Consider the following 26,253-nt stretch of genomic DNA (forward strand, 5'->3'; position numbering starts at 1 on the left):
ACATGTCTTCTAGATGAGGTGGAAAACTTATCTCTTTTCCCCATTAATTTAGTAGTGTACTAGGGGCTATAAAATCAACAGTGAAATTCTTGTGTCAGCTCATTTATCAGGGTATTTATGGCAACCAATTATAAGAGGTATAATTGAAAGCATGGTTATTTTTGTTTGTTTGTTTTTGTCATTCTAAAGGAGAAAAAACCCCATCACTCTTTCTGTGGCACTCTTTTGCAGAAAAACACTGCTAAGGAGTGCTAAGCTGGCAATGAAACAGCCCAACAGGAAGAGGAAGCTCAGTATGGATTCCAAGGAGCATTTGAATCAGGATGGATGCTTGGTAAGTTGTCAGTTCCTGGACCCTTCCTGTAGTTTGTGCTCATTGTGGGAATTCGCAGTGTAATTGTACCTCTGCTACAGTGACAGCAGAGGTGTTTTTTTCAGTCACTCGAAACCGGTTGCTTCTGGTTGAGTTTTATGTAGAGTGGTATAGAATATATGTGTCATTGACTGGGGTACATTTTAGAAGGTAATCTTGGGAATTCCCTGGCGGTCCAGTGGTTAGGACTTGGTGCTTTCACTGCCGAGGGCCCGGGTTCAATCCCTGGCCGGGGAACTAAGATCCCATAAGTCACGCCGTGCAGCCGAAAAAAATGATAATCTTCATATTAAAGGTGAAAGGAGGCCTTTTCTTTTAAAAAGATGGAGGTAATTGATGATTATCAAGTAAGGGACAGAGTTTGTGAACTAACTGTAGGGGTTGTGTTTGTCAGGGCTCTCCAGAGGATCAGAACCAATAAGAGTAGTTGACAGCCCTGTCACAATCTCTGTCCCTACTTGATAATGATGAATTATATGTATATTTGTAGAGAGAGACGTATTTTAAGGAATTTTTTAAGATAAATTTATTTATTTTGATTTATTTATTATTTTTGGTCACGTTGGGTCTTTGTTACTGCGCACAGGCTTTCTCTAGCTGCGGCGACCGGGGGCCACTCCTTGTTGCGGTGCGTGGGCTTCTCATTGCGGTGGCTTCACTTGTTGCAGAGCACGGGCTCTAGAGCGCATGGGCTTCAGTAGATGTGGCGCGTGGGCTCAGTAGTTGTGGCTCACAGGCTTAGTTGCTCTGCGGCATGTGGGATCCCCCAGGACCATCGCTCGAACCGTGTCCCCTGCACTGGCAGGCGGACTCTCAACCACTGTGCTACCAGGGAAGCCTGCTTTTAAGGAATTGACTCATGCAGTGATGGGGACTGACTAGTGGCAGTCTGGAGACCCAGAAAAGAGTTGATGTTACAGTCTTGAGTCCAAAGGCCATCTGGAGGCAGATTCCCTGTTCTTCAGGGGAAGGTCAGTCTTTTTTCTTGTAGGGCCTTCAGCTGATTGGATGAGGCCCACCTCACCATGGAGTGTAACCTGCTTTTCTCAGATTCTACTGTTTAAATGTTAATTACATCTGAAAAATATGTCACAGTAACATCTTGACAACTAGAGGGCATACATTGCATCATGCCTCTAGTTCCCTGTGCTGTTTCCTTATGACAACTTCTTGTACTCCTACAAATGTCAGGGTGGGCAGAAGTGACCAGGAGACCTCCTCCGTGGTGATGGTTTTGGGGATGGTAGGCCATTAGAGCGTTCTCAGGGGCCAGGGGCTCTCGTCATTTATTTGGGTGTGGGTTTTGGTGTCTTCATGTGGGTTGTAGTTGTGCATTTACACATTATGCAGTGGTGAAGTGACACAGTGTCATACCTACATTCTTTGGTTTGATGCCATGTTGGTGTGACTCCATGACCTCCAGGCATTAAATGAGAAGTGTCCAGCAATGATCTGGTCTGAGGTTACATATAGGCCCGCATCAAGCTAGAGAGCTGTTTCCTCAGCCTCAGCGCCACCGGGAAGGGGAGTGGTTAACGTGGGGGCTGAGGTCCTGTTCCCCTTGAGGTCCAGACGGGACCAGTACCGTGAGCGCCGCGTGGTCTAAGTGTATCCCAGAGAACTGGCTGTCTACGAGGTTGCTTGGATCAGACTTGGGAAGGCCTGCACCTGTCTTGAGTTATGTGAGGATGCTGTTCTCAGCATTTTAGGTTTGCTGTGTCACGTCTTCTGAGGAGAATAGGGTACTTGATGTGTTTAAAGTTACTCTTGGACAGTGGTTCTCCTGCTGTGGTGTCTGGACCAGCAGTGCCAGCATTGCCTGGGAGTTTGTTAGAAATGCGGCTTCTTTGGTCCCACTGTAGACCTGCTGACCAGATGCTCTGGGGGTGGGGTTCCGTGGTCTGTATTCTACCAAGCCCTCCAGGCAGTTCTGATACACGGCCATATTTGAGAAGCATTGTCCCAGGGAAAAAGTTGGACACATCTTACCTGCTAATAGTGCTAGAGCTAATCAATACAGTCTGCTGCATATTTTTAAAATATTTTAGTGTAAAATTTGAGACCACTTCTCCAATCTAAATATATTTTCTACTTTTTCTCAGTATCATTCCCTTTAAGCTGCTAAAATTGTTACTGCCCCGTCTTAGTTCTTGTTACCTTGCCCTTCAACATGAATATTCAACCTGCTATCTCAACTGTAGTGGCACAAATCCCAGTTTTCTCCTAAAGCCCAACTTGGCTTCCAATTTAATGCTGGTGCTTTTACCATTATTTCCATCCCGCACTGGGGTTTTCAGTTTTGTGAACCCCAGGGCTGCTCAGCACTTACTACTCAGGTGCTGTTTGAGCTTGGCGCCTTGCGTAGCTGGATTTCCGAAAATATCTGTTGAATGATGTTCCTGGTGTTTAATAACATCTCCATGCAAATGGACTTCTTTGATCAATAGTAAGAAAATGATATTTCCGAGGGCCATATTACTCATCTGAGGTCTGAGGTGTTTAGAACATAAAATTATTTTAAAGGATATTCACAGAAGATCAGGGGAAAGATGTGCATTTGGGGTGAATTCCACGTTGCCATGTCCATTTGGGGCTCATGGCCAGTGTCCATTTTCATTCGTTAAGTTGAATGGTTTAATTCACAAAGCAGGGTCACATCTGTGGCTGCATTCACCGTGGAGGGAAAGGGGTTCAGTCACTGAAATCATGTTTGAATTTTGCTTGAAATATCAATACCATCCTTTACTTTCTATGTTACCCTTCTTGTTTTAAAGTGACATTTCCAGCCAGCCAAGCAAAATAGCATTGGCAGGTTAAGAATATAAAACATCAAACTAATGACAGTTGGGTGCTTTCTAAACATCTGCTTTTGAGACAGTAATGTCAGGAGATGTGATAATTTTTAGATGCTGATATTAATATCTGTCAATGAATGTCTTCCTAGACTAATACTTCCATGTAGAATTTCAAAATATTTATTTATATTTTTCAGTATGCAGACACATGGTTAAAAAAGACCACATAGCACAGACAGGTATTGAAATAAGAAGTAAATTCTTTACTGAGTAAATTCTCCCCACACCTGCTAAACTACCCTAGTCTTTTCATAAAGGTGTGACCACTGTTTACGCTTTCTTGTGTATCTATATAGGGATCAACAAACAAAACAAAAAAACGAAAAGGAAAGCTAAGAAACCCAAATCCTTTATGCATGTACACGTATATACATAATACATACATACACTTAGCCCAGATGGGCTTACACTCTGGCTATGGTTCTGTACTTCGCATTTTTGCACTTAAGCATGTATATCTTGGAGATACAAATCTTCTCATTGTTTTCAGTGGCGCATAGTATTCCACTCTGTGAATGTACCATAACTTATTGAAACAGTGCCCTGCTGTAAACATTTAGGTGAGTTTTATTTTTTGTCTTTACACACCAAGTTACATCCAGTGTTCTTATTCATATATCTTGGTATACTTTTGCAATTGACTCACAGGCAAAATCTCACCAGTAGAATCTTGTCCTAAAAAGTTCGTGCCTATAAACTTTTGATTCGCCTTTCACGTTGTCCTGCAAAGAGGGCGTCCCAGGTTACACTCTGACACCACCCGTGACGGTGCCTCCGCTCCTTAGGCCTCATCTCACGTCTTACGTCCCGTGTGCTCAGTTCTGCCGTGTGGATGACTTGCCTGCTGGTCTGGCAGGTGGTGCTGCCGCAGACTTGAAGAGAGGGCTTCCACTGCCCCTTGGACTCCTTCTCACATCATGCTTTTCACAACACCCCACACAGAGATGAGTGTCACGCGGGTGCCTTGGTAGCCTTGGCCACCCCCCACCCCTAGGACTGCTGGCAAAGTGTGGCCACATGGTAACTGGGGAAGCGAAGCATTGTTTTCAGAGTGGTTTCATGGATGTTTGGTGTGTACGTGGGTGTCCTGGGGATAAAACCCCAAACCATATGTAGGCTGTACAGTTTCAAATTCCCTTCATAAAAATGCAAGTTTCTCAAATGAAAAAAGGAGATTTTGTTTGACTATACAAGAATAAAGTACATGTTGTCTAGTTGTGTATATAAAATACCTGAAGCTGAATAAATGTTAGTGCCCATTCTTCCTCTCCCTCTGCAGCTCTTAAAAATCTGTGAACCTGTACCTAATTCATGAGTTATGAACTTTGAGAAATAGAAATATGAGGCATTCTTTATTCTTAAGCATCTTAGGGTATTGCTGAATAAAAGAGAACTGACTTAGGCCGAGTAATGCAGCGTGACTAAGATCTAAGGTCCATGTAGCCTTCAGAGAAAGGTAGGATCACTGGGGGCAGCGTGGGACCTTGAAGGATGAAGAATATCTAAGATGTCCATCTTTAATGCTTTATTTAGTTTATTTAAAAATAAAAATATCTAATGCACATGTAATGCTGTTATAACACATGGCTCTTAAATGCAACCTGGTAGAATGCAAAATGAGGGAATACAAATTATTTGCTTAAAATCTGGATGTCCTGTAGGCAGCTAACCTTGAGAGAGAAGGAAGTTGAAGGGTCATAGCAGGGACTGTCTGACCAAGGAAGCAGCAGGAGCCTGGGTAGGGGGCTGGAAGCAGATACGACGACCTGTGTGACATCTGGCGGGATTATAGTGGCTGTAATGACTTTTCTGACTGAGCAGCTTGGTAGGGTGAATGCTGGGATGGCGAGTCAGGGTATTTGGGTTTCGGTCTTTGGCTGTGGTGGTAAGTAGCTCTGTGACCAAGGACAAGCCCTTCGCCAGGCTGACGCTCAGTTTCTTTGTCTCTAGAACAAAAGTCTTGGATTAGAAGATTTTTAAGGGCTTTTAATTTCAAAAAGTCTAAGTTTTGGTACACAGTGAGATAGTAAGGTGAGTGGGGTGCATGTGGGTGGCCAAGTTCAGACGGTCTTGATGTTGGGGCCACTGGGCTTGACATACTGACAGGAGGGAGCCCTGGTTGGCTGCAGCTGGGGCGGAGTGCAGGGCAGTCTCTTTTTAATAATATCCTTAAGTAGACATCGAAAAAATGTTTAGGGTAGGATTATTTCATTGTCTTATTTTTTCAGTAGTATCTGACTTTTTAAATCCTTTTGTTACCCCACGCACAACTGATAGCAGCTTGTATCAGCGAGTAGAATCCATTTATATGTGGAGGAACTGCAGAAAGGAGATGTTAATAAAAGTGTTTTAGATGTTTTTCCCTTTTTTGGGGTATAAGTCTTAACAAATACTGTTTGAAAATATACCTGAGTTTTTGTTTTTGTTCACGTTTAGCCAGGTAAACGGATCGAGACGATTGCCATTGAAAAGGATAGTTTGTGAGTCACATTTCCCAAGAAAGAGGAGGGGGCACATCACACCAGACAGGGCCCTGTGGGGAAGCACCAGAGTCGGTTGGGGAGCAGCAGGGGCGAGGGGAAAACAGGGGCAGGAGCCTTTATTGTGGTTTTCTTGGAAATGAATGGGGGAGGCAAGGTGAGCAGGCTAAGCAGGTTCAGGATTGGCTAGTTTGGATAATTTCGGTGGTCTCTGGCTACCGGGCTGTCTCTGATCATCCAGTTCCTGGCCCAGGGTTGGTTTAGGGCAAATGGATAGTGTCCCAGACTGCAGGAGCTGGTAAGGAAAGGGGAGTGGGCTGTGGACTCAGGCATGACCCCAGGCTAGTTGTTTGCTGTCTCCAGGAATTGGCTCACACTGAGAGGGACAGTCCCTCCCCGGTCCACAAGGCCCCCAAATGTCAGTCACAAAATACAGAAAATAAAAATCGTGATGAATACAATTACGAAAGAGAGATTCCATTCGGGGGTATTTGAACAAGATGAGGGCATTTGCCTCTGTGTCTGCATCACAATTCCAGTAGAGCAAGGGGAAACCATCCTGTCCTGTATTTTTATCTGAAAGGTTAATTTCAGTTATCTTCAGTTTGCGTCCCACATGGGATCAGAGCAAAAGAGAATTTTGGAAAGTAGACTTGACACAGCAGGGGAAATTCAAATAGTAGTTTATTACTGGAGATACTGTATAGGATTTTAGTGTTTTCTATAGTTCTGGAAACCAGTAGGTATCACCCTTCATTCTTGTGGAAGAGGAGCAGCAGGATGCTTGAACGTCCTGTGCTCAAGGACCTGACAGTGCGCGAAAGGAAGGGGTGTCATCTGATGGTTCCACGGTGACGACCTGAAGTTGCCAAACACAGATCAGTGGGTTAAAACCCTTTTGCTTTGCTTCCTTGATTGGAATTCTCAGACCTGGAACAGTAGGCACTGATTAATTAGAAAACATCCCTGTAACGTGTAGTAAAATTATATGACGCATCCAGGGCCATCAGGAAGGAACAGAATGTCAAGCCTTTTTGGTTATTTTCCCAGCTCATAATCCTCTCTTCCAGAACGATGGATTTGAGTTGGCTAATGGAAATGTACCACAGCAAAGACTTATTTTATGTTCCTTAAACTATTATCTCCCCTTTTTCAGAGCAGTGTTCTTTTTTTTTTCTTAGAGCTTTATTTTCAGTTTTCAGAACTAAAGTTTGAAACCTGAGAAGGCATAGTAATGGTTTTGTTTTTCTCAATTCATCCTGATTTCCTGAAGTGTTCTGTTGGAAAGGATAAGGAAAAGTGCTCATTTTTCCTTCTTTAAAAAGATTAACTCTATTCATTAATAGCAACGTGGATTTACTACCTTTAGGAAATAATTAATTAACCCCGACAGACTCAGAGAATGTTACAGCTAGCAGGAGCTTCGGAGAACATTTAGTCCAATCCCTTTATTTTACAGACAAAAGAAATCACATCCAGAGAATGCGTGTCATTTGTTCCCAGTTACCTAGCTCTTTGGGTAACTAGGTGGGGTTGGGATTTGGCCTGAGGTTACCTGACCCCCAATTCAGCATTTTTTTCTGCCCTATTATATGATATTAAATCATTTTTTGTTTGCAAAAAAAAAATGTCCTAAAAATGAGGTCAGTATATCGTAAGAGAAATGTAAATTTATTCTGTAATACAAAATCATGATCTTGCATGTGTATGTCTACATATCTATAACCTTACTCCATCTTTAAAAACATATGGACATCAGGAGCTTGAGTAATTTAACTCTGAAGCGAAAGGTAATGTTATTTTTGTGAGGAATATGTTTTTTCTATCTAGGTAGAATTTCAGTAGCAAATAAAGAAGTGTGAACCAAACATTCTAATCCACTGACAGCATATTGTATATTTCTTTTTATATTTGAATGATATAGTGATTATAGAAATGCTTCAGTAGCTGTTGTGCTCACATAGCCAACCCTGTTTCTTGTTACCATTTCAGTTTTGCAGTAGAACATTTATGAGAAGAGACTTGCCTTGTTTTGAATTACGTAAATTTCCTGTGCATTGAGTGGGTAAAGAGGGATGGAGTTGGGGTGAAGAGCTGCCACGGAAGATTAGACCTGATTCAGTTCATCATCTCACATGCAGTGGAACAGAGGTAGATAGGATTGGGTTACTGCCTCCCCGTCTCCCCTGCCCCGTGACCGTGGACTTGCAGCGCCTTGTGTGGTCCACAGACCTTCAGCAGCGGCATCAGCTGGGGGCTTGTTGGAAACTCGTGCTCTTAGGCCCTCCCCAGACCCACGGAATCCAGATGTGCATTTTAACAGGCTTCCCAGATGATTCACATGCATGTGAAAGTTTGAGGAGCACTGGGTTGTAGTACGTTTTGTAAGGATGCAACTGTATTACTTGCACAGAGATATCCATGATAACTTTGGACATGAAATCTGCCAGGCACAAAAGTCCCATTCTTGAACCTTGCATTCATGCCTTCAGTCAGCAAGTATTTGTTAAGCTGGACGAGGGGCCAGGCTGTGCTTTGGGGAGGAAAGATGGTTAAGACCCTGTCTGCCTTCAGTAAGCTCAGCAAAGCAGACGAGACCAGTAAGAGAGAAGCTGGTCATGCAGTGTGGCAGGCCCAGTATTAGAGATTTATACAGGATATTTCCAGGCTTCAGAAGGTTACCTGACTTAGCATGGGTGAGGTGGGAAGCAGAGAAGAGGAAGTAGGATCAGAGAAAGCTTCCCGGGGGAGAAATAGGCACATGTTAGCTTTCTATTGATGGTAACAAATCACCACAAGCTTAGTGGCTTATTACAGCACATTGACTGTTACCTCACACTGCCTGTAGGTCAGATGTCCAGGCATGGCTTAAATAGGTTCTCTGCTCAGGGGCTCAAAGGGTAAAATCAAACGGTTGGACTGAGTTCCTTTTGGAGCTCTGTGGCCTCTTCCGAGCTCAGATGGTTGTTGGCAAAATTCAGTTCCTTGTAGTTGTAGGACTGAGGTTCCTGCCTTCTTGCCGGCTATCACGCAGAGGCCAGCCTCAGCTCCGGGGAGACCCACAGTTCCTTGCCATGTGGTCCTCTCACAACAAGGCAGCCTGCTTTTTCAGGCCAGCCGGAGACTCTCCTCCATTCAGCTGAGGGGAATCATACGTTGTAATGCAATCGAGGGGGTGACCACCCCATCGCCTCTGCCATTTTCTGTGGTCTAGAAGAAAGTGACGGGGAGGGGGCTTGGGGGTGGCTCCTTGGGGTCATCTGGGGATCCTGCCCACCGTGAGGTGATTTCCCTGGGGCTGGGAGGGAGAGTGGGATGGACAGCGTGGGTCCCAGAAGCCGCAGAGTGAGTTCTGGGGACTCTGAACAGGGGATGCAAGAGCATTAGAGTGAAGATGAGGAACTAATTTTGTGCTGGCTGAGTTTCAGGAGCCTGTAGGGCACCCAGATGAAGCTGTACAGTGGACTTGGGATCTGCACGTCTGTAACTTGATGGAGGGAGACGTGGGTCCATTGGTCGCCGTGTGTGAGACTGAGTGACCTGGATGCCAGGGGCTGAGCGAGGCAGGCGGGGGGCGGGGTAGAAGCCCTGGAGAGCAGGGTGATGGCTGTGCAGGGGTGGAGGCCGGTGCAAGCGAGCTGTGTGGAGGACGGGCCCTGCACAGTGGGAGGAGGGGATGGCGGGGACGCCCAGCCTTCATTTTGTCCTCCATCCGCCATGAACAGCTGGCAGACACCTGACCAGAGAAGGGCAGCTGGTGCACAAACACTGGGCATTGCATTCCATTTGTTCCCTAAAACCCAGCACTGTTCCTGGCACATTAATTGCCCAATAAATGTTTTTTAAATAAGTAATTAACTCAGGGTTTTAAGATTCCTCTTTACTCCTCCCTCAGGATTCTTCTTCCATCCGAGATCTTGTTCATCCAAGATACGCTTTTTCAGTTAGAAAACAAATAGAAGATAACTTAATTTTGATTAAGTCTGATACACTCTTGACAGTTTGAGATCTGGCAAAACACCTATGATAACTGCCATTAACTGAGAGTCTGCATGTGGCATGTGCTTAGTAGGGCTCTACCCGTGTGTCTCTAATCCTCTAAACAATTCAGTCAACAAGATATCATTACCTCCAAGTCACAATTTAGGAAACCAAAACTCAGAGAGGTTAAATCACTTGCCCAGGGTCACACAGCTGGTGAGGGGAGAAGCAGGGGTGTAAACCCTCAGCTGTCTGACTCTAAGACTTGTACAGAACAGAACCTCTTACTGTGTATAAAACACAAAGTAGCCCAGGAAGCATATCAGAACATCAGGCTGTAATAAGTAAAGCATCGTGGCTCTGGTACTTGGATAGACAGATAAACTAAAGAAACAGAAGAGGCAAATGCACCTGGGGGTTTAGTGTATAGGACACAGGTCTTAGACTGATGGGAGGAGGGGGACCATCCCATAAGTGGTCTTGGGACAGGTGACGAGCCACCTGGGTAGGAATAGTGTGTCTCAACTTCACACCGTGTCCCGGCACAAATTCAAATTTGTCAAAGATTTAAGTGTAAGAAATAAACCATAAGTGTAAAAGACATAAACAAAGAAGAAGGTTTTTATGATGTGGGAGTAGAGAAGGATCTCCTATTACTCAACCATAGCAGCCATAAAAGAAGAGTTTGATAATTTTATTTCTCAAAATAAACAACAAAAATCCTTGCATATTAAAAATACTGTAAGAAAGAAGTGAAAAAGAGAAATGACTAACCAGGAAAAAATAAATAATGCCTCTCATATTGTAGACAAAGGACTAATCTTCCTAATTTATCCAGACCAAAAGATGAGTAGTCATTCCAACAGAAAAAAATGGGCCACAGATGTAAAGAGATATTTCACAGAAAAGGAAATACAATGGCTTTTAAATATACAGTCTTCAGCTTCTTCATAATGGAACAAATGCAAATAAAACGATAGTGAGATATTATCTTTTTCATCATCATCTTGGCAAAAATCCAAAACTTTGCTATCACACCCTGTGGGCAAGGCTCTGGGAAGACGGGCCTGATCCGAGGCTGTGGGGCTGTTGAGTGCGGCTTGCTGGGCGCCAGACCTGGCAGGAAAACACAAGTCTGGTTTGACCCGGCTGGTCCACTTCTGGGAAGTCATTCTGTACATATCCTGGCACATATGCAAAACGCTCCGTGTACTGGTTTTCCACCACAGTGTTATGTGATTGGAAAAAAGATTTGAGACAACCTGGACATCCATAAACATGGAATCAGTTAAATAAATCATGAGGTATCCATTCAGGTAACTGCAAAAAGAAGGAGTGTGCTCTTACAACCTGATAAAGACCTCCAGGGTATTTTAAGTGAAAAGAAAGGTAGAAAACAGTGCTATCTTTGTGCACAAGAACAAGAAAATAAGAAAATATATTCTCTTTTTTTATAAAGGAAACTTTGCAAGGATATTTCAGAATCTACTAATGAAGATTTCTGGGTGGAGGTACTATACTAGGCCAGATGGGGGAGAATGGGTCGGGGTGGGAGGGGAGTTTTCACTGTATTAATTGTTTCTCTATTTATTTTTACCTTGAACAATGTGAACTCAAAAAATAAAATAAATTATACGTGTAAACTAAGGCATTTCAAGGAATTTACCATAATCAATTCTATATGACTGTATACACAAATGGCAGCCTGACGCAGTCATCTTCAGACTTGTGGGTTTGTTCACCTCATCAGTAAAGAAGCTTCAGTCACATATCTGGATATATATGTATTACTTGTTTATTGGAAAATTATATGATTTACTACTATACAAATTGTATTTTGTACCTTAAAGCCATAGACTAAAAAAGAAACAAAAAGTACAATATAAAAATGAAATTAGTAGTGATTAACAGTTAAAAACTAGTTTGCTCTCATTAAAATATTAATTTTTTGAAACCTTGTTTTAAAGCCTCGTGTTCCTGTTACCTGAAGTCTACTTTTTAGGTTTAGTTTTAATGGCTGTCATAGCTTAGATGACCAACCCTCTTGGTTTGTCTAGGACTGAAGGGTCCTCCAGTTATGGGACTTCAGTGCTGTGACCGGATCAGTCCCAGGCAAACTGGGACAGTCAGTCACCCTAGGCCTGGCTTAAAAAGATAAAAATGTCTACAAACAATAAATGCTGGAGAGGGTGTGGAGAAAAGGGAACCCTATTGCACTGTTGGTGGGAATGTAAATTGATACAGCCGCTATGGAAGACAGTATGGAGGTTCCTTAAAAAACTAAAAACAGAACTACCATAAGACCCAGCAATCCCACTACTGGGCATATACCCTGAGAAAACCATAATTCAAAAAGAGTCATGTACCAAAATGTTCATTGCAGCTCTATTTACAATAGGCAGGACACGGAAGCAACCTAAGTGTCCATTGACAAATGAATGGATAAAGAAGATGTGGCACATATATAGAATGGAATATTACTCAGCCATAAAAAGAAACGAAATTGAGTTATTTGTAGTGAGGTGGATGGACCTAGAGTCTGTCATACAGAGTGAAGTAAGTCAGAAAGAGAAAAACAAATACTGTATGCTAACACATATATGGAATCTAAAAAAAAAAAATGGTTCTGATGAACCTAGGGGCAGGACAGGAATAAAGACGCAGACGTAGAGAATGGACTTGAAGCCATGGGGAGAGGGAAGGGTAAGCTGGGACGAAGTGAGAGAGTGGCATGGACATATATACACTACCAAATGTAAAATAGATAGCTAATGGGAAGCAGCGGTTTAACACAGGGAGATCAGCTTGGTGCTTTGTGACCACCTAGAGGGGTGGGATAGGGAGGGTGGGAGGGAAACGCAAGAGGGAGGGGATATGGGGATATATGTATACATATAGCTGATTCACTTTGTTGTACAGCAGCAACTAGCACACCATTGTAAAGCAATTATACTCCAATAAAGATGTTAAAAAATAAAGAATAAAATGTGAAAGAATGAAAAAATAAAAGATATGTCCCCCAAATTACAGGATAAACTGTAGGAAATGATTGTTGACCAAACTTACTAAATCCTGATACTTTTTTATTAGCATCATCCATCAATTATGCACAGGTTTCGTGTAATTCAGCTGCTGATTTTCATCTTCTTGGATGACAATCAGTTTGTCTTGGAAACTATGCAAAAGTATTGGGCTTCCCTAGTGGCGCAGTGGTTGAGAGTCCGCCTGCCAATTCAGGGCACACGGGTTCGTGCCCCGGTCCGGGAAGATCCCACGTGCCACAGAGCGGCTGGGCCCGGGAGCCATGACCGCTGGGCCTGCGCGTCCGGAGCCTGTGCTCTGCAACGGGAGAGGCCACAACAGTGAGAGGCCCGCATACTGCAAAAAAAAAAAAAAAAAGTATTGTACTATTTATACTTCCATAAGAGAGTTGAAAGCCCATTGAAACTCTTAATTTGAAAGATCTTAAAATTGGGAAACTCTGTCCCTCAACTTTTAAGTGTAAAATTATTATGAGTTTTTTTATAGGGGGCATACATTTTTTTATGGCCACAAAACTATGTAAGTAAGACACGTATCTGGACAAATGATCTTGGAGTATCTTTGAAAAAAGAAGTGATTCTCTTAGTCTTCGCTAAATGGTCAACTTTCCTCCAGGAGTTGCTGTGAGCCTGGCCTGATGCACTGCTGGCTCCGTGGACAGAAGCTCTGCCTTCTCAGGGTCGCTTGTGTTTGTGGTTTCTTTGCAGGGATCTTTGAAGGCATTTGTCCATTCTGTGAGGGTTGGTTGGGCTAAACTTGGACCTTAACTGAGCCTCATAAGCTGTAGCAGGTGCCAGCAAGCTGCAAGCCAGGCGAGGATGGAGGGCTTGGCGGGGGCAGGGGACGCCCTTCTTCCCTCAGCCTGCCTTTGAACCTTCCTTTCTGTCATATTTGAGCCAACAGAGAATTAAGACAATAACCAAGGGTTCCTCCCACGTCCGAATGGGTGGCACCCCCCTCCCCCCTCCCCCTGCCGCTGCACACTGGCTGCTGATGTAAGTCCCCTCCATTCACAGCGCTCTTCATGGCTTGGCTTCCAGCAAACAGAGAAGTCAATGTTCAGTGTTTCAAACAATTACCCAGAAACAGGGCCTAAACCACATTTTCTGTGTTCTAGGAGCAAGCTGAAGAAGAAAAGAAGCCCAGGGATGGTGTGACCCCTCTGAGTCACGGTAATTGTCACCACCCTTTACAGTTTTGCTTTATAGTGAATTACTTTTAAGTGACATTTTTATTAGATAGCTGCAGTTGGTTTAGGTTTATTAATTTAAATCTATAATAATAGTATCGCTAGTTGACAGTGTCACATGCTCCCCTGTAGACTTCATCAGTGTCATCTAAGACTTTCAAATATGTATATCAAGAAAGTCTGAAGCTCTTAACTCATTTATTTGCCTTTGAAAAAAGAACTGATTTGTAAACTTTCCCTGTGAACAAGAAAACAAACGATGCTGCTTAGTTTGTTTATAATTCTTTGTTTAAGCTTTCCCCCGATTGGTTTAATCTTCTAATGATGGCATTCGTACTCTTCTATTGGAGTCATGTTTTACAGGAGGTTGTACATTTGCTCCAAGATAAATGTCCCTCATTATGGTTTTTAATACATCCGTAGGTTTTAGATAACAGCTTTTTAATATTCAACTAATTCTCTGATGATTTAAATTTAAATCAGCAAATGCAGATGCTATTTCCCTGGAATATATATTCCCTATATATTGTGATTACTGCTATACAAGCAGGCAGCTGTTATTAAATTTTCTGTAAAATATAGTTGAACGTCCAACATTTGTGCTACTCTTGGTGGGAAAGAAGCATGTAAATTTGATAATTCTCCTCTAATGAACTTTTAAAGTACCGTAAGTATTTAACTTTCTTTCCCTCCAATAATGGAAACAACTGAAAATATCTTAAAAAATGACAAACAAGATTTGAGGTTTTTAAAGACCATATATAATGCTTAGTCTTGGCACGCAATATTGAAAATTTGTGATCTTCTACCTAAATGATTTTTAAAAATAAAAGTTGTTTTCTATTAGAAGCAAAATATACTGCTTTAAATTTCTTTTCTTCTTTTGCTGTCACCCCAAGTCCCATCATGTTCTTTGCTGAAAAAGCAAAATAGAACACAGTAATTTGACAATTATGTAACTTGATGTTCAGTTTCATTGAAATACACTCCAGTTATGCAACACTGGAATTCTAGAAATAAGTTTGGACTGTACCTGGCCCCAACAGCAGGGTTTTTTTTTTTTAAAAACAATTGTTTTTCTTCTCAGAGAGAGGTTGTGATTTATTATGTTGTTGTCTCTCCCCTGCAGCTATATTTTCCACACTAATGTAAATTGTTTTAGATTCTCTTATTCTACAGTTGAAGCATTTATTCTAGGAAAAGAAAAGCAGACTTAAGCCAACAAATTAAAAATATTCAGTCCTCAAAACTAAGATTTTTTTTAGTAATTTGGTATTTATAGTTTTCATTGTAGCCAGTTACATGTTTATCTTAAGTAGTTTTTCAGTTTTACTAGGAAATAGCTTTTTGCTGTTGTCCTTCCTTTGCCAGACTTATTTTGTAGCTAGTGGTCCATTCCCCAAAGTGTCATCCTGTGGCTTATTCTTCTCCAGATCTGACACTGGTGTCATCGCTGTTTTCCCCAGCTGTGGAACATTGCTAAATGTTTAGAAGAAGGATGAGATTTGGTTTGTGTATACAGATGCTGCAAACTGCTCGTTGAATACGAGTTGAATTATTCGAGGGGCTTTTGAGGATTTATATTTTTACTACTTTTAATGCGATAAAGGAAACTATTCCCTAAATTGCCTCCTGTCTTAGTATTATAATGGGGATCTTCCTCCCATAGTTCCTGGAAATAGTTTAATCTTTTCTGTAGGCTGCTTACTAAACAAAATAGATTGAGTCACTTACCTTAGGCCTTAAAAATAATAACAAAAGAAAAACAAAAACTGTGTACTCATACATATTTATATGTGAACAGAAAATTCTATTGAAAAATAAACAATTTCTGTAGTGATTTTACAACAAGCAAGGCATTTCTTTGAAAATCACTACAAACTAATTTATTGCATGCCCAATCTCTGTCACTAACACTGACCTCTGTGTTACAGATGATGAAGCTTTGAGGGGCCATTTGACTTACTTAGGGTAAAACTAGCTAGTTAGTGGTGGATCCAGGATTTGAGCCCACATCTAGCAAGTTCTAAAGCCTGTGGTCTTTCTACTTTACCTGTGGTCTTTCTACTTTACCTGTGGTCTTTCTATTTTATCATTTCCCCTTCTCTGTAGCTATTAAGACTAAGGTAGAGAAAACTGGAATCTTGCTTAGAAGTGGCATGGGAAGAGTAACTGCTAATAGTTAAAGTATTAAGGGTGTCTCATATGGCCCTCTGTGTCCTTGGGGACTGGCTGGACTAAATTTTTCTTGACATAGTCATGCCATGAGTTTAATTTTTTGCTTCTTTTGGAAACTCTCAGCTATATAATTCCTATATTATCCAAAAAATTTACCAACTGTCTTAGATACCCTTAAGAGAAGACTTGTCTCGGTAAGAATTATTTATTAATAATTATGTATGATGGAGGTTATAGAATTAGTATTGTCAATCACTATATAATCCCAGACCTCTACATTTGAAGTCTCCAAAATAAAAACAACTGATTTTTTTTTCAGTTGGACAAGTGATCTGGCTTTTTCCCTTCGTAATTTTAAGTGCTCTTTTAAACTAACACTAATATTTCTTTGGTTTAATGTTAGGACTGTGAGGTCTTTATAATCGTAAAAGCAGTAGAAGAAATTATAAAGGAATATGAGATATATATACATCCAAATTAAACTGTGTACGCCAAAGAACCTCATAATAAATAAAATTAAAGCGGAAATAAACTGGCAAGTATTTACCACAACTACAACTTGCAGAAGGTCCAAAATAGATAAAGGAAGTAGAAAAAATAATCAGGTACACTAAAATATCAGTACAAAAACAGGCAAAAGGCATTAGGAACTAAGTAATTCATGGAAGAGGAAATGAAAGTAGCTAAAAAGCAAATATGTTTAAATGTATTCAGTCTCACTAGAAAACAAAGAAAGACAAAGTTAAAAGCAACGATGAACATTTTTTAACCTACCAAATTAACAGTCAACAAAGTGCTAACGCCCCATTGCTGGTGGGTCAGGGAACTAGCTCTCTGTAACTAGCTCTCTGTACATTGCTTCTGGGAGTATAAGTTGGCTCTATCGTTTTGGGGGACACATTGATGGTATTTATTAAAAATGTTAAGTCAACATTTCCTTCAACTCAGGGACTCCACTTTTTGGAATTACTTAATGAAATAAGCATGAGCATTTAATTTATGCATATGATACTCATGGTACTATTTATATATGGAGAAAAGTTGGAAATAATCTAAATGTCCAACAACTGTGGAATAGGTAAAACATTGTGGTACAATTTTGTGTAGACAGTTGTGTAGTCATGTAAATGCTTTTGAAGAACTTTAAGTTATATGGAAGGGAAAGCTTATGATAAAATACTAAGGGGACCCGGCCCCCCCCACCAGGAGGGATTAGTCTCAGTGATGGTTTAAAAAAAATCTCATATCTATACATGAGATAAAAGATGTTAAAAATTGTTATTTCTCAAGCTGTGAGATAAAAAGTATATTTTCTACGTTTTCCAAGTATTTTTTTTACAATTAGTAATCACGTTAGAGTCAGCCAGATATTAAAAAAATAAAGTCAGAAATTCCTGAACACTAAGAAGTTCCATTTGCGGGTGGTATTGTTGGAATATCTGTTCTTAGATTTATTTCTTTTTTTGTAGGTAAACTTTTTATTTTGGATTAACTAGATTTAGAGAAAACTTGCAAATGTAGTACAGGGATAGTCCTGTATATGCTTCGCCCACTATCTTCTGAGGTTAGTATCTTACATGACCTCAGGACATTTGTCAGAACTAGGAAATTAATATTGGTATGTCAGTGGTCATTAAACTGCAGACTTTATTCAAATTTCACTAGCTTTTCTACTAATGTCCTTTTCCTCTTCCAAGATCCAGTCCAGAACGTCTCTTTGCAGCATCACTGCACACACATCTCTTTTACTTTAAAGTCTCTCATGTTGTTCTCTCATGGCCCGAGCTGGCCGGTAGCATCCAAGTTTCTTGAGGGCTCCAGTATTTTCTCCCTGGCCACCACTCATCCCGTGTCTACTCTCGGGCACCTACACCCTGCCACTCCCCTGAAGCTGCTCTTGCTTAGCTCACCAGGGCCTCAGGGATGGCGGTTAACATTTTGTGGGTTGAATGGAACCAGGGACGTCCCAAATCAATGGACACTTTCATGCTGTTACTTTTCTTACTCTTTGGATTTCACTTAGATGTTAAAAATGAACCCGTCTTGGTCCCCTGATGGTCAGCCTGCTTCTGCTGCAGTCCCTCCTCCTGCAGCACCATCATCCACCTGCAGTCAGTCCAGATCCTGGACACACCCTGGACCCCTCCCTCTCACTTACCCAGGAGCCTGGCCACACGGTCACCACCCTTTCTCTACTCATCCTTCTTGATTTCTCTCAAGTCATATCCTCCAACTCAGAGCTGCCTCTGGTCATTTTTCTGTTGTTCACTCTTTATACCCTCTCTAACCCAACGGAAACTGAGCTGAGATCCTGTTAGTAGAGGGCCCTGGGTCCTTTCTGTAGAGTAGCATTCAAGGCTTCTCACCATCTGCACTTGCCCATCACGTGCCACCACCCGCAGTCGTTGGTTTGCTCGGCTGAACAGAACCTGCAGTCTAGACCGTGCTGTCTGAAGAACCGTTCCTTCTGCCTGGAGGATTCTTCCTCAGGCCAGAACCAAGTAGCCGGCTCCTTCAAAACCCAGTATCTCCCCTACTTGCCTTATTTTGTGTTTTTCTCCCTATTCTGTTTTCTCTCGGCATATCCTAGGGCATTTGGTTTGAAGAAATTTTTTATGTGATGCTGTATCTCTCACTTAAGTTAGCATCTTTTTTGTTTTGTTTTGTTTTGTTTTTGCGTTACGCGGGCCTCTCACTGTTGTGGCCTCTCCCGCTGCGGAGCACAGGCTCCAGACGCACAGGCTCAGCGGCCATGGCTCACGGGCCCAGCCGCTCCGTGGCATGCGGGATCCTCCCGGACCAGGACACGAACCCGTGTCCCCTGCATCGGCAGGCGGACCCTCAACCACTCCGCCACCAGGGAAGCGCCTAAGTCAGCATCTTTTAAAAAGACATACAGTCAGGTCCAATCCAGCCCATAGGAACTGTTGTTTAGTATGCTGAAGTAATGATTTACTAAAACTCCCAAGTATTAATTAGCTAAATGGCCTGAAGAAGAATTAACACAGCTTCTAAAAGTGCGTAACTACTTCCAGGGAGTAGTTTCTATGCTGGGGGATGTGGCTAATTGAGTGACTTTGAAAGATTCAGAGGGGCCCCTTGAGCATTATCCCTGCAGTCTTCTGTTAGAGTAACTGGTCTGCTTCCTGGGTGTACACACAGAGGTGCTTTCTTGCAAAATAATTACATGCCAGTGGAACTAATGTCTGCATTTTTTAAACGTTGTGAGAGATCTGTTCACTTCCACCATGGTAATTCTCTACCTAAGGAAGCATCTCAACATCAGAAAAGTGAAAACCAAATCAATTTTAATTTAGAAGATTCTTATCTTCGGATGGCATTTACAGTCATTAAATACGCAGTTAAATATTCAGGCATTTGGGTATTTGAACCTAAAGAACTGCATTTTCGTTGAGCCGTGAAACTGTCACGGGAGGATGAGCAGGGGACTTCTTTCTACCTAATGAACTTTTGGGGGGAGTCATCGATAACTGAAGCATCCACAGGCACTGCAACAAAAGTCCTCCTCTGTAACAGTAGTTCTCAGTGTAGGCTTCCAAGTAGTTTATTTGCTGTCGATACTGGTTTACAAATGAGCTCATCTTTGAATTTAACTGATTAAGTTGCCAAACCTCTCCTCTAGTGTTCTGTCCCTTCTGGGTGGATGAGTGGTGGTGTGTATGTATATACTCTCGCGAAGGAAAAGCACATATTTGTTTTCTTCCTGGAGTCAGTCAGTAGATGATACAATGAATGAAACTGTATAAAGTAGAAGATAGGGCAAGGACCATGTTCACAAAGCCTGTCTTATAAAGACAGTTTGTATGGGCCATGTTGAATTATGTTATTTATTTATTTTTTAATTGAAGTATAGTTGATTTATTATATTGTGTTAGTTTCAGGTGTACAGCAAAGTGATTCAGTTATATACGTATATATTTTTTCGGATTCTTTTCCATTATAGATTAGTGCAAGATATTGACTGAACACAGTTCCCTGTGCTATACAGTAAATCCTTGTTGCTTATCTATTTTATGTATAGTTGTGTGTATATGTTAATCCCATACTCCTAATTTACCCCTCCCCGCTCTTTCCCCTTCGGTAACCGTAAGTTTGTTTTCTATGTCTGAGTCTGTTCCTCTTTTGTATATAGATTCATTTGTATTATTTTTTAGATTCCACATATAAGTGATATCATATGATATTTGTCTTTCCCTGTAAGACTTACTTCACTTAGTAGATATTCTCTAGCTTCATCCACGTTACTGCAAATGGCATTATTTCGTTCTTTTTTATGGCTGAGTAATATTCCATTGTACATACATACCACATCTTCTTTATCCATTCATCTGTCAATGGACACTTAGGTTGCTTCCATGTCTTGGCTATTGTAAATAGAGCTGCTATGAACATTGGAGTGCATGTATCTTTTCGAATTATAGTTTTCATCTTTTCTGGATATATGCCCAGGATTGGTATTGCTGAATCATATGATAACATTATTTTTAGTTTTTTAAGGAACCTCCATACTGTTTTCCATAGTAGTGGTTGTACCAGTTTGCATTCCCACCAGAGGGTTCCCTTTTCTCCACACCCTCTCCAGCATTTATTTATAGACTTTTTTGATGATGGCCATTCTGACTGGTGTGAGGTGATACCTCGTTGTAGTTTTGATTTGCATTTCTCTAGTAATTAGTGATGTTGAGCATCTTTTCATGTGCTTGTTGGCCATCTGTATGTCTTCTTCGGAGAAATGTCTATTTAGGTCTTCTGCCCGTTTTTTGATTGGGTTGTTTGGTTTTTTTGATATTGAGTTGTATGAGCTGTTTGTGTATTTTAGATACTAACTCCTTGTCAGTCACATCATTTGCAAGTATTTTCTCCCATTCTGTAGAGGTTTTTTGTGTTTTGTTGGTGATTTCCTTTGCTTTGCCAAAGCTTTTAAGTTTGATTAGGTCCCACTTGCTTGCTTGTTTGTTTATTTATTTGGCTTTTATTTCTTTTGCTTTGGGAGACCGATCTAAGAAAATATTGCTATGATTTACGTCCGAGAATGTTTTGCTTATGTTCTCTTCAGGAGTTTTATGATGTCATGTCTTATATTAAGGTCTTTAAACCATTTTGAGTTTATTTTTGCATATGGTCTTTTAATTTAGACGGTACTTTATATATATATATATATATATATATATATATTTTTTTTTTTTTTTTTGCGGTACGCGGGCCTCTCACCGTTGCGGCCTCTCCCGTTGTGGAGCACAGGCTCCGGACGCACAGGCTCAGTGGCCATGGCTCACGGGCCCAGCCGCTCCGCGGCATGTGGGATCTTCCCGGACCGGGGCACGAACCCGTGTCCCCTGCATTGGCAGGCGGACTCTCAACCACTGAGCCACCAGGGAAGCCTGGTACTTAATATTTTAATTATCCTTGTTTGTCTATGTCCTGTCTTGGATTGTCATCTTTCAGTATTGTAAAACCAGCACAGTCTTTTTAAAAACCTACTGAAGTTTTTGATAATAAACTTTGTCAATTATATGTATTAAAAAAAATTCTTTAATTCTATGAATCCTTTAATAGTATATGAAAGCAGACACCATCCTAAACTTTTACTTCAGTAGAGAACTTGCTGAGGAGCCTTCAGATTATTTATGCTCCCAATGTGTCCTGCAGAGGAGCCTCTACACCCTGTCATTAGGGGTCCCTAGTGGGCAGTAAGAATCTTGAACCCTGGAAAGGGGACTGAGTACCTGATTTTTAGATTGATTTAGCAGAAGAAAATGTCACGGAGCAGCACTTACTTCCAGTGGAGACGTGTGAAGCCTTCAGGCCCCGGGGGCTTCGCCGAGTTCTAAGGAGGGTGGGCCTGGAGATGTCCAGCTTCTGTCTCCTGCCCGAGTGGAACCCCATCCTCCCTTCCTGCATGCTTCTCAAACCAGAGACTTTTGTTTCCTTTTGAAATTGAACCAAAGGATTCTTGCCACAAATGTGCTTTGCATTTTTAAAGTATATTTGATTTTTGTTCAGCATAATTACCTTTTGCTACTGAGATGAAAGCTGCTCCTTTGGGGGCGCTTCAGTATTCATTTGAACCTACACTATTTCATGTGAAATGTTTTATATGGGTAAGCGGCTTATTAGCTGCCTATGTTTAATAACTGCTTCCTTCACACTGTAGAGTGAAAGCATTTTTTCTTTTCCTAAATACATTACAACTTCTTTTGGAAACTATGTCAAACTTATGGAAAAGTTGCAAGTATGGTTTAAAGAATGTTTCCCGATGATCAGAGAACAATTTGCCAGCCTGATACCTCAGATACTTCAGTATGTGTTTCCTGCAAACAAGACCACGCCTGACACGACTAGGACAAGCCATTCAAAGTGGGAGGCTCCTGCCACGCAGGCTGCAGACCCCAGTCAGCCATCAGAGCTGCCCCGATAATGCCCTTGGCAATGGTGGACCCAGCTCAGAGCACACACCGTGTTTAGTCGTCTGTCCCTCCAGTCTGGACCAGTTCCTCAGCCTTCCCTGGACTGGCAGGACCTTGACACTTGGGGAGGTAACAGGCCACTTAGTTTGTAAACGCCCCTCATTTTGGATTTGTCTGGTATTTCCTCATGATTAGATTCAGGTTCTGCATCTCTGGGGGAATATCACAGAAGCGGTGCTTTTTCTTCTGGTGGCATGACCAGTTGCACATGATTTTGATTTGTCCAGTTTCTGCTGATAACTTTTATCTCTTGATGGTGAAATGGTGTCTGACAGGTTTGTCAACTGTAAAGTTACAGTTTTTTTGAAATAAGTGTTTTACAGAGAGGTAATTAAAAGGTATAAATATTCTATTTTCACCAAATTTTCTATTTATGTATTTAATTTAATTTTTTTTAAAGATTTTTTTGATGTGGACCATTTTTAAAGTCTTTACTGAATTTGTTACAATATTGCTTCTGTTTTTTGGTTTTTTTGGCCGTGAGGCATGTGGGATCTTAGCTCCCCAACCAGGGATCAAACCTGCACCCCCCTGCATTGGGGGGGTGAAGTCTTAACCACTGGACCACCAGGGAAGTCCCTATTTATTTATTTTAATGTGGACTTTATTCATTGAATTTAAATCAATTTCTGTTATTTTGACGCACAAACGGATCCCAGTTTGGTCAGTAGGGACCCCTGCAAGTTGGTTTTGGTGTTTTTGTGATGTGTCTCTGTTACTCCCTGAGTAACATCTGTTTGTGCGTTTATACACACAGAGATTTATGCATTGCATATATGTACATACACAGGCTTTCTGGCACTGTTGAGTTTTATATGTCAGTCTATCTCTGTATACTGAAATCCCTGAATTCACAGTGATACCTCCAATTCCATCCTGATCCCACAGGATTCACTCTAGTTTTCTGCATTTAAGTGTTTTTTTTTGCGGTACATGGGCCTCTCACTGTTGTGGCCTCTCCCGTTGCGGAGCACAGGCTCCAGACGCGCAGGCTCAGCGGCCATGGCTCACGGGCCCAGCCGCTCCGCGGCACATGGTATCCTCCCGGACCGGGGCACGAACCTGCGTCCCCTGCATCGGCAGGCAGACTCTCAACCACTGCGCCACCAGGGAAGCCCTGCATTTAAATATTTGAGTCTCGGTTTTTGACAGCGAGCGGTGCGGCTGCTGTTACCCTGTGTGTTTGCCTGTTCGCTCACCCTCCTCTGTATTCTGGTCCTCTCGTCGCTGCGCCGACCCCTCCCGGACTCAGGCCCCGCCCTCCGGGCTGCATCCCTAGATGCCGGGCCGGCAGCCTCTGCGGGGGTGAGGGTGTGAGACATCTTCCTTATGCTCATCGGGCTTCAGGCCCGATACTCTGCACCAGGCGGCCCTTCCAGGGGTGCCCTCCTTGCCTGACTCAGGGTCCGACTTCCCACTCGGGGTCATCGTCCTGGGTGGTGCCCTCAACACTTTGTTCGGGATTCGCCCACCCACCCCCTCGGTGGTGACTCCCCGCCCCCCCGGGGTGGAGGTCTGTGTGCTGAGCTCCCCCTCTCCCACCCAGTGCTCCCCCACGGATGCCTCCCCTGTGCCCACGTAATGGGCCCACGTAATGGCTTTAGGACGGAGTTGTTCAGAAGGGGAGGGAGGGACAGATGGGGGAAGGAGACGGCCAGGAGGAGGAGGAAGGAGGAGGGAGGCACAAGGCCCGCCTGGAAGAGGAGGCCAGGAGGCCAGGAGCAGCCCTGAGGTGGAAACAGGGAAAAGACGGGTGAGGCAGTTGAGTGTGGGCCCTGCTCCTGTTTCCGGTGGCCATTCCCCCTTCACGGCCACGGCGCATGGGTGGGTGGTGACCAGGGCTCCTGGCGTCGGGGGTGCCTGAGAGGTCCCACCCTGCCCTCTGTGCGTGTGGCATTTCCTCAGTCGCCGACCACTTCGGACCTAAATTCCGCCGTGAAGCCTCATCCCCCCAGACCCTGCTGCCGACCCTCCCGACCCTCCTCTGCTGCATTTGGGTATCAGTCCAGAGTCGTGAAGCCCAGGGGAGAGTTCATGTGACTGTTGTGTTTTGAGTCTGGATGCCTGGGACCAACGTGGGTCCGATGCTGGGGCCTCCGGAGAACACTGGTGGATTTCTCTCAAAAACCAGGGAGAGATAGGAATCGGTGATGTACTCTTGTTGTTTTGCTAAACTTATTGATTGTTGTAGCGCTCAAGTGCAAAGCTGTATTTGTATGGTAGCTCACTTTATAGCATAGATGAATTTCTTAGAAATTCACCTGGAATGTTCATGACTAGAGTCAATTTTCTACCGATTTCCATATGCATAATTGAATCCTATTTAAAAACAAAAAAGATTTCCTCTAAGAAAGCTCCTTATTCCTAGTGCAGACACCACAGCGCAGCACAGAGAGGCTTCCCTGATGTTCAAGCCCGATGCAGCCAGGCAGGCAGCTATGGGCAGATGGCCTGGGCCTGGATACTCAGCCACGGTTTTGCCTTGAGCCCAGCATAAACGTTATATTTAGAAGTCCAAACTTTTAGTTGTTCTTTCTGAAAAATGACTTCTTTTGATTATATGAAAGGAAATGCAGAATGTGCGGTTAGGCTCAGAATTTTGGTTTTGCCACTTAACCGTGTGACTTCCAACAAGTTATTTAACTTCTCTAAGCCTCAATTTTCTTCCCTGTGAAATGGGAATAGTAATACCTCTTACCCCATAAAATTGTCAGGATTAAGTGAGAAAATGTTTATAGAGTGTGTTTGGCTCTTGGTAAATGCTCAACAAATGTATTCTTCTTGAACAGCTTAAATCGGGAATTTATGTATTAGTCTTAGTAATTTCAGGTTCTTTTTATATAGGCCCATAGTTTGCTTAGGAGATTCCTAAGGGACTGTTTTAAAATTATTTACTCTAGAGGATTAGCATTAGGTGAAGCACTCTTAAAAAAAAATTGTCTTTATCCTACTTAAGGAAGAACTTATTTTTTTAAAGGAATAGACGTGTATGAAGTTTAAACCTTTAAAAACTCATCTGGCTTTTCTTCCGTTACCTAGTTGGAAACAGCACAACATGGTTCTCCCAAGCCTTTCCTGCAAAGCCTCTTTGAGATGTAGCAACGTGTAGAAAATAATTTTTTGGAAAAGCACCATCAATAAAAACAGATTTTGGCCAATATTTTGTGAATGTTGCAATGGGAATGCAGAGCCTGGGGACATGATAACAGCATTGGGTTTGGTCTTCAGTAAGTTGGGCAGATTTAGAAGGTATATAGGGTTATACACATAGACAAACTTTCAGAAAACTTGACCGTACAATTATTTGGGGATAAAGGGATCTTATATTTGATTTAAAGTCATTCTCGTCTTGGCAGAGCCCACACCCAGCGGTCCTAGAGGGAGGAACACGCTCACTAGCTGGATGGCTGGCCTGCCCATCAGGTGCCCACGCCGACCTGGGCAGCCCCCTCTATGCCTTGTTCTTTTCACTTCCTGTGAGCTCTCTGCCAGCAGGGCGGTGGCTTCTGCTTCTGGAATATTTCTCCAGTCTGCTACTCTTTTCATCTTCCTTAGCTGGCAGTCCTTACTCTTCTCCCCGCCCCTCCCTCCCTTGCATTTCAACGTAAAGCCCCAAGTTGTGAGGCCCAGGGGAAATCCACCTGCATCCATGCTGCCATCCGTCGCC

General features: G+C 42.5%; 1 protein-coding gene across 1 annotated transcript in view; it reads left to right on the plus strand.

Annotated features, from left to right (window-relative positions):
• Positions 1-262: 262 nt before the first annotated feature.
• The window catches only part of L3MBTL4 (L3MBTL histone methyl-lysine binding protein 4), a gene marked incomplete at both ends in the record, with an annotated part of 301,695 nt that continues 275,704 nt past the window's right edge, over positions 263-26,253 (plus strand). Inside the window, 2 exons of the mRNA XM_082667113.1 lie at positions 263-334; positions 13,849-13,903. Coding sequence (XP_082523239.1) covers positions 263-334; positions 13,849-13,903 — 127 coding nt within the window. The remainder of the gene's footprint in view (positions 335-13,848; positions 13,904-26,253) is intronic.

Source organism: Grampus griseus, assembly GCF_964374135.1.
Source record: "Grampus griseus genome assembly, chromosome: 12".
In the NCBI taxonomy this organism is placed as follows: domain Eukaryota; kingdom Metazoa; phylum Chordata; class Mammalia; order Artiodactyla; family Delphinidae; genus Grampus; species Grampus griseus.